We start from the raw sequence: 15833 nt of genomic DNA on the forward strand, positions 1-15833 counted from the left end.
GACTTCCTACTTCTAGTCTTGAATTCCCCCAGACCAGTATTCACATGCATCAAGAGTGATCCTTAAGAAGCATGAATTTATTCATGGCATTCCACTGCTTCAGATTGACTCTGGCTTCTCACTCCTCACAGGATACATTCCAAATTTTTCAGCACAGCATTCAGGGCCCACCACGATCTGCCTCCCATTTCTTCCCCAGTCCTCTCTCAACTCACACTCCCACCCCTCTGCCCCACTTTGCTTCCCACACTGCATAAATGATGAGCTACTTGCTGAACATCCACTTTGCCTTTTTTCAACTCAGCATTCCACCTAGAATGTCGATCACGATTCTGTCCACCTGGCAGATGTGAACTCATTTTTCAAGTGTCATTGCTCTTTTGAGATCTTTCTGAACCCATCTCCCTCTTTGGAGCCTCCTTCTCTCAGAGGGCCTGTAATGCCTTAATGCCCTAATTGGTGCTTCAAAGTCCGTGAATGTGGTAGAAATTGTATATAATCTTTTTGTCCCCATCCACCTTCTCTCCTATCTCTCTAGTTAGAGAAGTTGGAAAACTGGAAACACCTTGGCAGCCAAGGCTCTGCATGTGGAAAACATTGCTTTGTTTTGTTTTGCTGCTACCGTGCAGGACGTGAGATGTGAGTGTATCCAGGCAGCAGTCAACCTCAGCATTTCTGTACATGGAAACCATCCTTGTGGGTAGTTGGAGGCAGTTGTAGCAGTTCCATCAGCAGACTGCTGCCCTCTCATCTGCACCTTCATGGTGGGAGCCTGAATTCAACTATCACTGGTGGGCTCCTGATTTTGACCCTTCTATCCCTTCCAGAGATTTTACGAATACCCATTTCTCGGTAGTATATTCTGTTGTGTCTAATGTAACTGGAATGGTTTCTGTTTCCTACATTGAAACCTGATACTGTCTGCCTGTATTAAACCATACCCCTTGATGGAAAAACCAAGATTTTTCAAAAAGATTTTTCAAAAAGATTTTTATTTATTCATGAGACACACAAAGGAGAAGTAGAGACATAGGCAGAGGAGAGTCTGATGCAGGACTTGATCCCAGAACTCCAGGATCAGGACCTAAGTTGAAGGCAGACACTCAACCACTGAGCCACCCAGATGCGCCAGAAACAAAATATTTTTATATTCTTGGAACCTACCATAGAGGTGGCTCTCACCGAACAGTTGTCTGATTCACTGGATGAGCCAACCAATGATGGCTCCAAATTACATATCACTTAAACATAAACATCACCCTAACACTCCAACTCTTCTTTAGTTCTCTGCTTCCTTATCTGGTCAACCTTGGCCCTTCCAGCACAGCAGTCTGATGATTCTAGTGATTATATTCTGTATACATACTATGTTTTGTCCTTTCCTTACTTCTGTGTTCTGATGGTGGCTTCTGTCTACAGTGTCTTCCTTCCTATGAGCTCACATTTACCACCTCTGGCAAGAGAAGACTTCTAAATCACAGCCCAGAGAAAATAATTCTCTGCTTATGCCCAATGATGGAAAGAAAGTATGTTTTTGGGCTTTATGGTATTATTCTTTGTCACTATTGGTTAAGAATAATTTTGGCTACAAGCAAAAGAAAACTGAATTATAATTACATATACAAATAAAGACTAATGTTAAATTTTATTTCATAACACAAATCTCAAGATGGGTGACTGCTGGCTTTGGGACAGCTTCATATGATTCTGTTGACTTTTTCCTCATGGATACCTAAATTCAGGTATCATGCTCATATTTAAGTTAGAGACAAGAAAGATGGGAGATGGAGCCAGCCCTGCCTCTGTCTTTTATCAGGAGAGCAAAAGCCTTCCTGGAACCACTAAGCAGACTTCTGCTTCTATCTTATTTATGAAGACTCAGTTGAATGGCCACCCCTTGCTACAGGAGAGACTGGGAAAGCAAAGCAAGTCTTCACCTTCGAAAGTGGAAAGAGGAAAGTTGGGGAAATGACTAATGGGTTAGCCAACCAAAGATGACTACTATATTTTCTAACTTTATTTTGTATTTATTTATTTATTTTTAAGATTTTATTTATTTATTCATGAGAGACACAGGCAGAGGGAGAAGCAGGCTCCATGCAGGGAGCCCAATGCAGGACTCGATCCCGGGACTCCGGGATCACACCCTGAGGCCAAGGCAGGCGCTAAACCACTGAACCACCCAGGGATCCCCAATATTTTCTAACTTTAATAGTCATTATTCTGGGGCAAGCTCTAGGCCTCGTATTTTCCATAGTCTCCAGAAATGCTTACCATAGTGCTGCATACCTGGAGTATAAAGACTGTCAGTTACGTGGATAATCAATTCAAAAATATTGGGGAAATAGCAGGGAGGGGAAATTTAAAAATGAGAACATCATCTGCCTATCTTATCATTGATCCTGATTTTAAGGAGAGTCAGTTTCTACCATTTTCTAACATGGAGTTGACTGGGAGAGATGAAAACACAACCAACCAGGTTCAGAATTTGCACAAAAGCAAGAAAATAAGCAAGCAAGAGTGAGTTCCTTTCAGAGATATTTCACTATTATCCATTAAGTGTCACTGGCATCTTTCAATATTACCACCTCAATAGTATTTTAGCTTCTGTATTTATTGTAATGTACCGATTTCATTTCTTAATTATAATTCTTAAGAAATGACATATCATTGTGTGTGGTTAGTAGTTACAAGCGTCTGGATTTTTTTATGTTGATAAATTTTGTCTTGAGTTTTAAACATGTTTATGAAGAGTAATAAGATGTTGGTTTATACAAATTTATTTATTTATGAGAGAAAGAAAGAGAGGTACAGGCAGAGGTAGTCTTAAGCAGACTCCACACTGAGTGCAGAGACTGAAGAGGGGGGGCTTATCTCATGACCATGCGATCATGACCTGAGCTGAAAACAAAGAGTCAGAGGTCTAAACTGACCGCGCCACCCAGGTGCCCTCATACAAAATCATTTGAATGAAAAGGGGGGAGTATAGTTTGAAAGATCTGAGCCATTGTTTGTGACTAGTACATGAATGTTGCAAAACTGAAATGTCTAGTTAGGAAGAGCTGACGAGTCTCTTATCCCGAACTGACTCTCCTTAATATCAGGATCAATGATAAGATGGGCAGATGATGTTCTCATTTTTAAATTTCCCCTCCCTGCTATTTCCTCAATAATTTTGAATCATAAAATAAGGTTAAAATGAACCTTGAGGCAGAGTTGAGAGAGGTGGCTCAAAGAATCCCAAAAGCATCCTATGAAGAGAAACAAGATTTACCTTTATGACTGGAGGGTGGTTAAGTGGAATTGAAATGATGAAGGGGAAAGGCTTTTGGGGGTTGCATGCAATGACTCTCAGGCCTCTATTTTAGTAGATCTAACAGATTCCCTTAAGTGCCCATTATCCAGGCCAACCAGTACTGTCTGGTGCTTTGGGGCTGGCCACTTACTGTAGGAGGGCTCTGCTCATATTATTAGAAGACCTGCTTTTATAATAATCACACCCTTCCCTCTGGTAGAAATGAGATATTACAGCCTTTACTAATTACAGGCGGATGGCCCCGGTGCCCTCCCAATAGTAAATTGCTTTGCGATAGCAGCTGGAAATTGGGGTAGTAAAATAAATCCAGAAGAGGCTTGTCAAGCCTCTCTTGCCCATAAAATGAAAATAAATATCATATTTCTGAAGTTCTATGGAAGGAGAAATTGGAAAGATAGCTCAAGTTGCTTAGTACAGAGAATTCTGCTATCAAAACACCACCACGTCAGCCACCGTTAAAACAAAAATGCAATCAGAAAAATTACTTGAAATGTTTATGTTTACTTCCAGTTTTCAAATTAGAGCATCATGTTCCTTTGGGTTGTCATTCAAATTCTCTCTTCCTCTCCTGATTCCTATAAATGTAGTAGCTGATAAACTACCTTTTTTTTTTTTTTTTTAGGAGTAAAATGACTATCCCAAAACTGACAATTTTCTTTTTTCTTTTTTTCTTTTCTGAGAGCCTCCTTGCTTGTATGATGCCCAGAAATCACAAACCCATCTAGCTCAAGTTCTTTATTCAACAGACGCTCATTTCTGATTTTCAAACCATCACAGAATCTCCGGGTGCTATTGGACTACCTGAGTTTGCAAGTCACCTAGCCCTAGATGGAATGAGTCTGAACACTTTTTAGAGGTCAACTAGGTTAACTCGTTTCTCATCAACACCAGGACCTTTCCAGAAAGCATCTTTGACAAGTCCTGTTTCAACTTGGGTTTGGTGACTTGGAACTCAGTGCTCTGTGAGCAACAGCGTCTGGCCAGCTGGTGCTCACAGTCCTTCCTTGCGACCCCACCCCCTCCGTGCCCAGAACCTTCCCCTGCCCAGCTCTCTCCTTTGGAACAGTCCAGAATGTCTGTCTGTTCTTTGAGCCGGGCCAGCACATGAAATAGTTGACTCTCAGCTGATAGGTGAGAAAGTCTCTCACGGAACACAAGCTCCACATCACAGCAAAGTCCAAATTCTGCTCCGATTGCCCTCAGTCCTTTCTTTCCTCCCTGGCTTCATCCCGTTTCTTGTCTCTCTTCTTCGAGGGCATCAAGCCAAGAACCGCCGCGAGGTGAGCGCCGGGGTCAGCACCCAAGACGCCTTTCCCCGGGCGGCTGCGTCACAAACTGGGCGAGCGAAGGAAAACTGCCCGTTTCCGTCCTGCCCCGCCGCCCGCCGCCCGCAGCCTCCAGCCCCGGCTCTTGGCTCGGCGGGGCCCGCGCGCCCCTTTCCCACCAATTCTGATCGCAGCCCCGGGCCCGCGGGCCGCCTGCCGAAGGACAGCGCCACTGCGCGGGGCCCCTACGCCCTCCGCAACGGGAAGCGGCCGGCGCGACGCCGCCTCGTCGGAGGAAGGATTCGAGCCCGCGACGCCCGCGACCCGGGACCTGCCTGCCGGCCGCCGCCCACACCCACGCCCACGCCCACGGCTCCGCTCCGGGTGAGCGTCACCCCCGCCGGCAGGGGCGCGGGCGTTTGTGCACAGCCCTGGGCCTGGCCGTGCGCGTGACCGGCCCGGGGGCGTGGGCTGCCCGGGGGCGTGACCAGAGCGTGGGTGTGGACTGCCTGTGGGCATGACCAGCAGGACGTGGGCGTGCTTGTGATGAGCCCGTGGGCATGTGCATGAGGAGCCCCTGAGCGTGACCAGCCCGAGGGTGTGGGCGCGATGAGCCTGTGGACGTGACGAGCCCGTGGACGTGAGCGTGCCGAGCTCATGGGCGTGGCTGTGCGCAGGGCGTGATGAGCCCGTGGGCGTGGGCATGATGAGCCTGTGGACGTGACGAGCCCGTGGTTGTGCGCGTGAGGAGCCCTTGAGCGTGACCAGCCCGTGGGCGTGGCCGTGGGCGTGCCGAGCTCGTGGGCGTGGCCGTGCGCAGGGCGTGACGACCCGTGGGCGTGCATGTGCCGAGCCCCTGAGCGTGGCCAGCCCGTGGGCGTGGGCGTGGGCGTGCCGAGCTCGTGGGCGTGGCCGTGCGCAGGGCGTGACGAGCCCGTGGGCGTGCATGTGCCGAGCCCCTGAGCGTGGCCAGCCCGTGGGCGTGGGCGTGGGCGTGCCGAGCTCGTGGGCGTGGCCGTGCGCAGGGTGTGACGAGCCCGTGGGCGTGCATGTGCCGAGCCCCTGAGCGTGACCAGCCCGTGGACGTGGGCGTGGGCGTGCCGAGCTCGTGGGCGTGGCCGTGCGCAGGGCGTGACGAGCCCGTGGGCGTGCATGTGCCGAGCCCCTGAGCGTGACCAGCCCGTGGACGTGGGCGTGGGCGTGCCGAGCTCGTGGGCGTGGCCGTGCGCAGGGCGTGACGAGCCCGTGGGCGTGCATGTGCCGAGCCCCTGAGCGTGACCAGCCCGTGGGCGTGGCCGTGGGCGTGCCGAGCTCGTGGGCGTGGCCGTGCGCAGGGCGTGACGAGCCCGTGGGCGTGCATGTGCCGAGCCCCTGAGCGTGGCCAGCCCGTGGGCGTGGGCGTGGGCGTGCCGAGCTCGTGGGCGTGGCCGTGCGCAGGGTGTGACGAGCCCGTGGGCGTGCATGTGCCGAGCCCCTGAGCGTGACCAGCCCGTGGACGTGGGCGTGGGCGTGCCGAGCTCGTGGGCGTGGCCGTGCGCAGGGCGTGACGAGCCCGTGGGCGTGCATGTGCCGAGCCCCTGAGCGTGACCAGCCCGTGGACGTGGGCGTGGGCGTGCCGAGCTCGTGGGCGTGGCCGTGCGCAGGGCGTGACGAGCCCGTGGGCGTGCATGTGCCGAGCCCCTGAGCGTGACCAGCCCGTGGGCGTGGCCGTGGGCGTGCCGAGCTCGTGGGCGTGGCCGTGCGCAGGGCGTGACGAGCCCGTGGGCGTGCATGTGCCGAGCCCCTGAGCGTGGCCAGCCCGTGGGCGTGGCCGTGCGCGTGCACGTGGGCGTGCGGAGCCCGTGGGTGTGGCTCGCCTGTGGGCGTGGCCGTGTGCGTGCGCGTGGGCTGTGCCTGCAAAAGGGGTGGCCGCGGGTGCCCCGAGGGCTGCGGGCCCCGGGGGAGGACATGGGCGACAAGTACGGCGGCCTGCGGCGGGCCCAGCTGCACCTGGATTTCATCCACGCCAACTCGTGAGTGCCCGCGGGGCCCGAACGGGGGCGGCTCCCCACGCAGCCGAGGAAGGGCTCCGCTGCTCCCCCGGCGAAACACCTACTTGGGGGAAAAAAAAAATCAACTTGGTATCGATTTATGGGAATTTTATAGACTTAAGTTGTTCCTATTAAAAAATGAAAAAGTAGGAAGGATGCTATTCTGGGCTAGATTCTGATTTTCAGAGAGAGCGGTGGGGTGGGCGTGCTGCAGTTGGGGTGCGGGGGCGCTTCCACAGGCTCCAGCCTCCAGCCTCCGCACCCGGGGAGTCAGGAATCCTAAGTCCCTGTGATTTCTCTGGGCCGCACACTGACGGGTTGAGGTTGCGCTCGGAGGATGCTGTGTATTTAGGGATTCCAGCCTCCGCGGCCGGAGTCCTTCCAAAAACGGAGCCTCTTCTGGGCTAGAATCCTCATATTTTAGTTATTGCTAGAACCCCCCCCCCCCCGCGTCTCTGTCAGCCCCGGGGGCCTTTTGGGGACTCCCCAGGTGCTCGTTTCAAAGGCCCAGACTGCACAGGCACATGACCCAGGTTTTCTGTCCCACGGGCACAGCAGACCAGCGAATGCCGCCTAATTCATACCGATGTGCTAGGTTTTTGGAGTCTCTGACTAATCTGGATTTCCTAAAAGTGCTGATTGATGCAAGGGATGCATCATCTTAAAACCACAGAAATAGAAGCATAAAGAATACCAGGCAAGGCCCGCCTTGCTGCCTGGGGCAGACATGTAATTTTTACAGAAAACAAAATAAAACAGGCAGTCATGGGCAGCTGTTTAGTCTTTTTTTTTTTTTTTTTTGAAATCTGTCCATCCAGAGAATAATAATTTCCAGAAAAAGCTGGAAAAAATAGAACAAATAATTAAAAGCTAACTGAAGTGGAAGACAAATGATGAGATGGCGATTTTGAGTAGAGTCTTAAAAAATTACAGGTGGAATGCTGGAAGGACTGTGAATTCTGGGAAACTCCCTCAGCCTCAGTGTCATGTAGTTATCATAGCTGCCGGGCCGCAGGCACCTAGTGGTTCCCCCTCGCCCACAGCCCATCATCAGTTGGTGGCCCGAGAACTTCACAACAAAAGTGACAGCAGCGTGAAGCAACGAGAAAATCAGATAGAAATTGGCATTTTCTCGGCTTCTCCGGATAGATTTCTGTTTGCAGAAAAAGCAGGAGTGGTTTTTTTTTTCTCTCTTGCCCCACTCCCATATCCGATTCAATGTCAAGTCCTCTTCATGCCATCTCTGTGTCCCCAGGCCTCTGCATTGCCCCTGCCATTGATTTCAGTCCAAACTAACTGCCATCGCCCCTGTGAGGTACTCCACAGAGCCTCTCACCTGGCTCTCTGCTTCCCCTTATTGCTCCCTGATGAGCTATTTTCCTGAGAGCTGCCAGAGTGAGGTTTTTAGCAATATATATATATATATATATATATTTAAAGATTTTATTTGTGTATTCATGAGGACACAGAGAGAGGCAGAGACACAGGCAGGGGGAGAAGCAGGCTCCTCGCAGGGAGCCCTATGCGGGACTCCATCCCAGGACCCCGGGATCATGACCTGAGCCAAAGGCAGATGCTCAACCACTGAGCCACCCAGGTGCCCCCAGAGTGAGATTTTTTAAAAAGTAAACCAGATATGTCACTCTCTTTAAAACACAACAGTGGTTTCCAGTTGCATGTCGGGTAAGTAGGAGGTCCTAAGCGTGGTGTAGGAAGCACTGCCTGGCGGGCTGGCCACCCTGCGTCCAGCAGGCAGGATCTCCCCGGTTCACTGTAGCCAGAGCATCCTGGCCTCCCGGGATCATCTTTATGTTTATTTACTTGTGTGTTTTCTACGCGCCCCCCCCGCCCCCGCCCCCCAGCTCCAGTCCCAAGAGGCTGAAGCCAGGACTGCCCGCATTAGCACGTGGCAGGCAGGCTGTTAAAATACACTATGAAATAGTGTAGATGCCTCTATGGCATTTCTTGGTCAGAATGACTGCAATTACTTTTCTGAAGTATTGTCTCTATGTTGGATTTTTGTATATTGAATCATGTGTTTTAAATTCACTGGAGAGTCCTGTGGTTTCAAGTGCTGCTTTTGTGAAGCATATAACCTTCACTTTTGCTCTGATTTGGATTTTTTATACACTCGATTTCTTTTGAGCGAAGGCCATCTTTTCACAGCAATTGTACTTAGTTGTTTTTTTTTTAATTACAAGTTTGAAAGCTGACTTGAGTCAAGAGACCCCCACATCAGCTTATGTTTAAAGTTTAAAATTAAAAAAAAACAAAAAAACAAAACAAAACGGAGGGACGCCTGGGAGGTGCAGTTGGTTAGGCCACTGACTATTTGGGCTCAGGTTGTGATGTTAGGGTCCTGGGATCCAGCCCTGCATTGGGCTTCATGCTTAGCAGGGTGTCTGCTTGAGGATTCTCCCTCTCCCTCTCCCTCTGCCCCTGCTTGCTCGCCCATGTATGTGTGTGCATTCTTGCATTCTAAAATAAATATATCTTAAAAATAATAAACTTTCAGCTAACATATTGTCTTATGGCCTGAGGCATTTGGAATCTCTGAGATATTGCAGATGATCTTTCTTCCTCTACAAATGAGCAGATCTGTTTTGATAATTAGGTCTGTCTTGCTTCTGTGACCTGTTTACTAAATATAAAAGGAAAATTGCTAATTGACTCTTCCCTTAATGCTGTGATAAAGTTGCTGATGGAAATATCCACATCAAGAAATGAAAAGCAAGTGTGGGCCCCTGACGGCAGCCTGATTTCACCCCCAGATGAACATTCAAAGCCTTCAAAGCATAAAGAATGATGGCTGTCTAGTGTGTTCTGTCACCCAGGACCTAGCATGAGGGGGTGCAGGGGAAAGTGACCACAGGTAATTCAGAGGACAAGAGGCCCTGCAGAAAAAATAGGGATTAATGGGGCAAACAGGGGGTCCCTGCCAATGCCTGCACCTACAGGTAGAGTCTTAAGCCCTTTTGGTGTGCCAAGGTTTTGATCAAGATCTTTCAGAAATAATTTGACCTTAAAGAATACAGTTTTAAGGACAAGTTTTCCAAAAAAACACTTGAATACATGCTTATAAAGCAGTTTTAAAACATCACAACTTGCTGTAAGTACAGTAAGGTCCTTGACGTCTTTGTTTTATTAGGAACAGAAGGCCATTTTGGCTATATCATGTTCTTAGCCTCGGCTTTGTAATGGACCGCATCTACTTGAGCATCTTGACCGTGCTGAGAAAGTTGTTTCTAGAATAAGTCCTTAATTGATTATCTGTCCTGAACTGGAGAACGCTTGTCTGCAAGTATCTTGAAGCGTTTACACTGATCACAGAGTTGGTTTAACTTTTGGTTTTCCCTCTTTCTTCATCAGCACCACGCACAGTTTCCTTTTTGGAGCACTGGCTGAGTTGCTGGACAATGCAAGGTAAGGCTCATCTGTAAACTGCTCCTATGTGGCAGAAGGAGATTGGCAAAGAAAAATTGACTTCAGACCCAGGGGAGTGAGAAAAATGTGATCAATAAAACAATTCTCAGAGCCGCATCTATAAACTGGCAGCCCTCTGCCCCCGCCTAGCCTGTCTTGTGTTTGTTTGACTCATGGTGAGAGTTTGCACTGTAGTTATAAAGAAAAGGAAGAAAAGAAGGGTTTATGAAGGTTAAGAAACAGGAGGTGCCACATATAAAATGTGGGTCCCTGGCCCTTCACTCCTCCCCCCCCCCCACTTTTTTTAACAATTAGATGTAGTAGCCTTGAGGCTGCTCAGTGGGCTCAGGTGCGTAGCATGTGCTCTCTTGGGACAGTCTGTGCCTTCGGCTCTGCCATTCCCAGTGCTCCCCACAGGCAGCCTGAACTCCTCAGTTCCTGTGTCTGCAGCAGACCCTTGAGTTTGCCAAGGCTGTTCAGGTGCTAGTAATTGATAGCGGATGTAGCTGTTTTATAGATTTACTCAAGATGCTTAGTTCTTATGATGAAGGTCTTTATAAAGTCCCCGTGTTATTCTAAAAAATTCTATCATTTCATTTAAGAATTTGATGGTTTCCTGTGGTTGGCAAAAATTAAAACTGGAGAATGTGAAAAGGATGTTGTAGACAGCAGGAAAAAATGTGGCAGTATAGGAGGAGATGGTTCAGGCCTCTTTTCCTGTTAACAGCAGCTAATCAGAGAAGAAAGTACCTGGGCTAAAGTACAAAGCTTGTTACAAAATGTCTTAATATGCTGTAGAGGTGAATGATTGTTTTATGTCTCATCCCGTGGCATTTCTCTATGAACAAACCCTCTCTGAAAATTCCATTTCAGTGCAGTGACATTTACTGAGCACCTATTAGGTGTATGGTATTTTGTGTAAAGTATAATTATATAATGGGGGTAATGATACTTAGGTATCATGGGATTGTGGTAGGAATTAGGAAAAGGGGCTTAAAAATATTTCATTCACTGTTTATTTGACACAACCAAAATGCTCCAAGAAATAACAGTAGTCCCTCCAGAATTTCCAGAAAGGAGGAGCTTAAAAGGCAGCAGTTGGCTAGAGGAAGGAGCAAAGGGGCCAACTTTGAAGGCTTGTAGAACAAGTCAGTGTACCTACTCAGATTTATTTGGTGTAGTTTTGGCTTAGAATTGATGGAACTTTTGGGAGAGACTCAAATTTCCCATTTAGAGTCCCAGTGGTTGTTATTATTCTGAGTTTCCCTTACTCAACACATCCACTTCTGCATCAGCTAAGACCACTTTCCTCATTGTCTTCACCCCTCACATTGAAACTATGATTTTTTGGCTCTTGCTTTTTTTCTTTTAAAATTCCTACTTAAAAAATAATTTAAAAGATACATAAATAATATCCATGAGTTGTAGAAAACTGAGAAAATAATAAGGAAAAGTAAGGCATCAGTAATCTCATCACATGGCAGGGAGGTGGTATCAGCATGCCTCTCTGAAAAAGACCAAATAGTAAATATTTTCCCCTTGCAGGCCATGTGTTTTCTGTTGAAACTACTCAGCTTTTCCATTGTGGTGTGAAGACAGCCATAGGCTATATCTAAGTGAGTGGGCATGATTGTGTTCCAATAAAACTTTATTTATAAAAACAATGTGGTGGGCCACATTTGGCTTTTGGACCATAATTTGCCAATCTCTGATCTAGAGAAAACCACTGTTTTGATTTCTTTCCTCACACATATGAACATGTATATCATATATGTCATTTAAAAAGATATATGATCATACAGTACATGTTAGTAATTTGCTTTTTCTTTTCATTTTTTGGGGGACTAAAATATATCATGAAAATCTTTCTGCGAATTATGGATTATTATCCAACTAGGTTTTCTTTTTTATATTCATATCTGTTTTTGGTGAGCTTTTTGGTAATTACCATGAAATTCCATCTCATATTTCTGAGTTTCAGGTTTTGTGACATTCTCAAATTATGAGTGATCATAGATCTTAGTACATAAATGTAGAGTGAAACACTTTAGTAATTGTTTTGAAGCAATTTAAGTGGATTTGTCTATTGTTTGTTATCTGACAATAGATTATACTTCATGTAAGCAATTCAGATAAATGTAATTTTTTAAAACATAATTTCATATTGAAGCAGTGATATTTTTATATTGTTTCCAGAGATGCAGGGGCTGCAAGACTTGATGTGTTTTCAGGTGAGCATTTTTATTTTCCTCCTTTTTTTTTCCTTCCTTCTAATGGAAAGCCTATAGTTATTTTGCTTTTATTTCATGAAGTCAAAGCACATTTTATAGATTTTTAATGTAATCTAAGTGCTTAGTGAGTACAGTGACCTTATGGGGAGCCAGGTTGAGAAAAGTATACTCTGAGAGTTGAATTGTTCACTTGTTAGGGGACCTATTTACAAAATTAGATCTTCCAGGGTTTTCTGAAAGCATCAGAGTGGTGTGGAACAATTTGTCTGCCATAAAAAAATTTTTATTTTAAAAAGCACATTAAGTTAATGGTTATTCGTAATTAAGTATACATCAGTTTCAACTTATCATAGTGTTAAAATGTGTAAGTGAATGTGATATTTGAATGTTTGGGGGCTATAATATTCAAACCAGATACGTTTGCTTCACGGACTTCATTTTTAGTCACCAAATATTTGTTGTACTTATTAATTAGTTCATTTCATTAGACTGTGTTGCAAATGAACTTAGGTTCTGAGATCCAGTCTTGTATTTAATACTGCCTAGATAAATGTCTGCAGTGTTAAAACTGATCCCCAACCCTGAATCTGTCAGCTTTCCTGTAAACATTGGCTATTAGTCATAGGCAAGAGGATATGGTCCATGATGTAATCTGTATCTATAATTAAAAAGCAACTCTGTTCAAGTCAATTTAAGTGTTTAAGATCCTGTGGGACTCCTAGGTGGCTCAGTCGGTAGAGTGTCCAACTCTTGATCTCAAGTCTTGGTCTCAAGGTTGTGAGTTGAAGCCCCACATTGGGTATAAACATATTTTAAAAAGAAAAAAGAAAAAGATTTTGTGTTAGGTGGTCCTTTTGGTTCATGAGACATGGACATTTTAAGACATCTGAGAAAACATAATAAATGAACTCTCTTCTCTTTCTACTCTTCAGGTTCTGAAAAGTTTGGGAAATAAAGCAAGAGAGCCTTTATTATTCATAAATGCTAGATTGGAGTGTGGAGCTTAGGTGTGAGAAAACCAGTGGATTTGCTCATCATACTCCATAATTAGATACTTGCCCAACCTGTGGAGTCAGGCTTCCCCTCAAAATGGTCTGCCTGGAGTGAACAGAACAGATCTCATGCACTCTGAAAGCAGCTCACTCCCAAGAGGGGACAGAAGAACTCTGAACTGAGCCTCCCTAGGTGATTCTTCCTTAGATTACCAGTCAGATGAGTGAGAAGTGAGTCAAGGGACAGAGAAGGGCCTCTTTACTAATATTAATGGCACTCCATTGTACATTCTACTAATATTAATTACACGCCATTCTACTCCATTGGAAACACCAATAGTGGAGAAAATGTCGTCTTCCCTTCCATTAGATAGGATTGAGTAAGTGTTGCTTGTGCAGGGGAGACTCAAAGAATAGTAAGAACACAGAGAAAGGTACCTCATATGAAAGAGCTAGGGCCTGAAATATGGATGTGGTTTTCATCAAATATTGTAAAAGAATATTCCTATCTGAGGAATTATTGTGAGAAAGAGAATGGAAGTAGATTAGTTCAGAGATTCATTCATTTATTCAATAACAGTTTAGTATCTGCCATGAATGAACCAAACCATTACTCTAGGTGCCAGGGACAGCATGGAACAACATGTGTGACTAAATATGTGTTGTCAAGAACGTGTGTTCTCATGGGGGAGAGATAGACAATAAGGAAATGAACAAATAATACACCAGGCAATGGAAAGTGCTAAAAGGGGGGGGGGGGGGAGTGGGATAAGAGAACAGAGAGCGATAGGCAGGGTGTACTATTTTTTACGAGGTAAACAGGGAGAGTTTCTGTAACTGAATGCTGTACCATCAATGAAGGGATAGTAGGGGCGTGGGGCTATGGAAACAACCTGTGCAAGATTTCATGAGAATTTGAACTCGGGCAGTGGTCCTAGAAATGGAGAAGGGGAAAGGATTTAAGTTGCATTTCACTCAGAGCATACACACATATATAGTTTTAAAGATTTTATTTATTTGAGAGAGAGAAAGAGCAAGAGTGAGCATGAGTGGGGGATGTGTGGGGAGTGGAGAGAGCGAGAGGAAGAAGCAGACTGCCTGCTAAGCAAGGAGCCTGACAGGGCTTGATCCCAGGACCCTGGGGCCATGACCTGAGCTGAAGGCAGACACTTAACCGACTAAGCCTCCCAGGCACCCCCAGAAGATACATATTATTGATGAAGGGTCAAAAAGTTGAGAAGAATTATTCGGAATCACAAAGTACAACAAATGTAATTGGAATTTACATGTTAGGTTCTCTTCGGTTTGTGGCAGGACACCAGCAGGGCATGGCAGTACTCATTTCCCAACATTCTCTAACACTCGGCATATATACACACATAAAATCTTTGCCATTTGAGTTCAAAATGGCAATTCTTTTTAAATTTAGGTTATATGTGTTTTGTGAAAAATTGAACTTATGTTATTTGTTTTTAAATTACCTATTCATTAAAAAAGTACTTATTCACATTATAATTTTTTTTTTTGTTGCAGCAAATCACAATATGGCTATCAACTTAGCAAACTGATTTTTCTTAAAAAAAAAAAAAAAAAGAACCAGGGTCAGGGTTTATGCAGCAATAGATTGAATTGATATGAGGATAAATAATTAAGTCTTGGGTTAGTTTTCAAATTATTTACAGAGTCCCCTGAAATACTTTCCGGTCTTATTTTCTTCAGTAACTTGAGGGAGGACCCTAAAATTCAAATTAAACAAATTTAGCCATTGTTGTTTTATCATGCATGTGTATTGGTTCTAGTAAACATGGATTTGCAGTCAATACTTGTGTGTGTGTGTGCTTACCGAGTGTCGGGCACTGGGTTAAATGCTGAGTACACACAGTGCCTGCTTTAAAGAAATTGGTATCCTAGTGCGAGGTCTTTAGAAAATATGTATATCTTCACTTTTATGGGTAGAGGGCCCTTAGCGTTCACTAAATCTCTGAGGCAACTGTGTTACAAAAAGTAAAAGCCACTAGTTTGAAAGAGAAAGAGATACACGAGCAGGTGGGAAACACAAAGTACAGAGAAAATGTGCATTATGGGTGCCCAATGATGTGTAGGAATGAGGAAGTGCTCTAGAAGGAATCTTTCTAGGAACTAAAGACCTAAAGGGGAAATAGGCCTTTACCTGGTGAATCAGGGATAGAAAGGGAGAAAGGACAGTGTAGTGCAGGGTCTTGAATCTGGAGAGAGTGTAAAACATGGATGGAGTCGCAAAAATGCTTGAGATGCTCAGAATTAGTTAAAGAGAATATTTGTGTGGAAGTGGATGTATGGTAAGGGGAGGGAGTATGGGTAAGGGGAGGGAGTGATGAGAGATGAGCTTGGAGAGTGTATTTGTCAGAGTTCTTCCAAGAAACAGAACCGGAGACAAGCTAAGTGTAGGAGACAAGCTAAGTGGACAGACAGGTAGACAGACAGACTGGCAGATGTGATTTGCCTCCCTCCCCTGACTCTAGACACGTACGTGTATTTCAATATCAATGTGTGTGTGTGTATCTGTATCTGTCTATATCTATGGATACTGATATAGA

At 45.6% G+C, this 15833-nt stretch overlaps 1 protein-coding gene across 3 annotated transcripts in view; it reads left to right on the forward strand.

Moving 5' to 3' along the window:
• The first annotated feature begins 6366 nt into the window (after window positions 1-6366).
• MORC1 (MORC family CW-type zinc finger 1) overlaps window positions 6367-15833 on the forward strand; it is a 184230-nt gene continuing 174763 nt past the window's right edge. For all 3 annotated transcript variants that reach the window (XR_013372621.1, XR_013372620.1, XM_077884615.1), the window contains exons 1-3: window positions 6367-6593; window positions 9981-10034; window positions 12231-12265. Coding sequence is in view for 1 of the 3 variants with exons in the window: in XM_077884615.1 (XP_077740741.1) it covers window positions 6529-6593; window positions 9981-10034; window positions 12231-12265 (154 nt within the window). In the remaining 2 variants the exon portion in view is untranslated. The remainder of the gene's footprint in view (window positions 6594-9980; window positions 10035-12230; window positions 12266-15833) is intronic.

Source organism: Canis aureus, chromosome 35, assembly GCF_053574225.1.
Source record: "Canis aureus isolate CA01 chromosome 35, VMU_Caureus_v.1.0, whole genome shotgun sequence".
In the NCBI taxonomy this organism is placed as follows: Eukaryota; Metazoa; Chordata; class Mammalia; order Carnivora; family Canidae; genus Canis; species Canis aureus.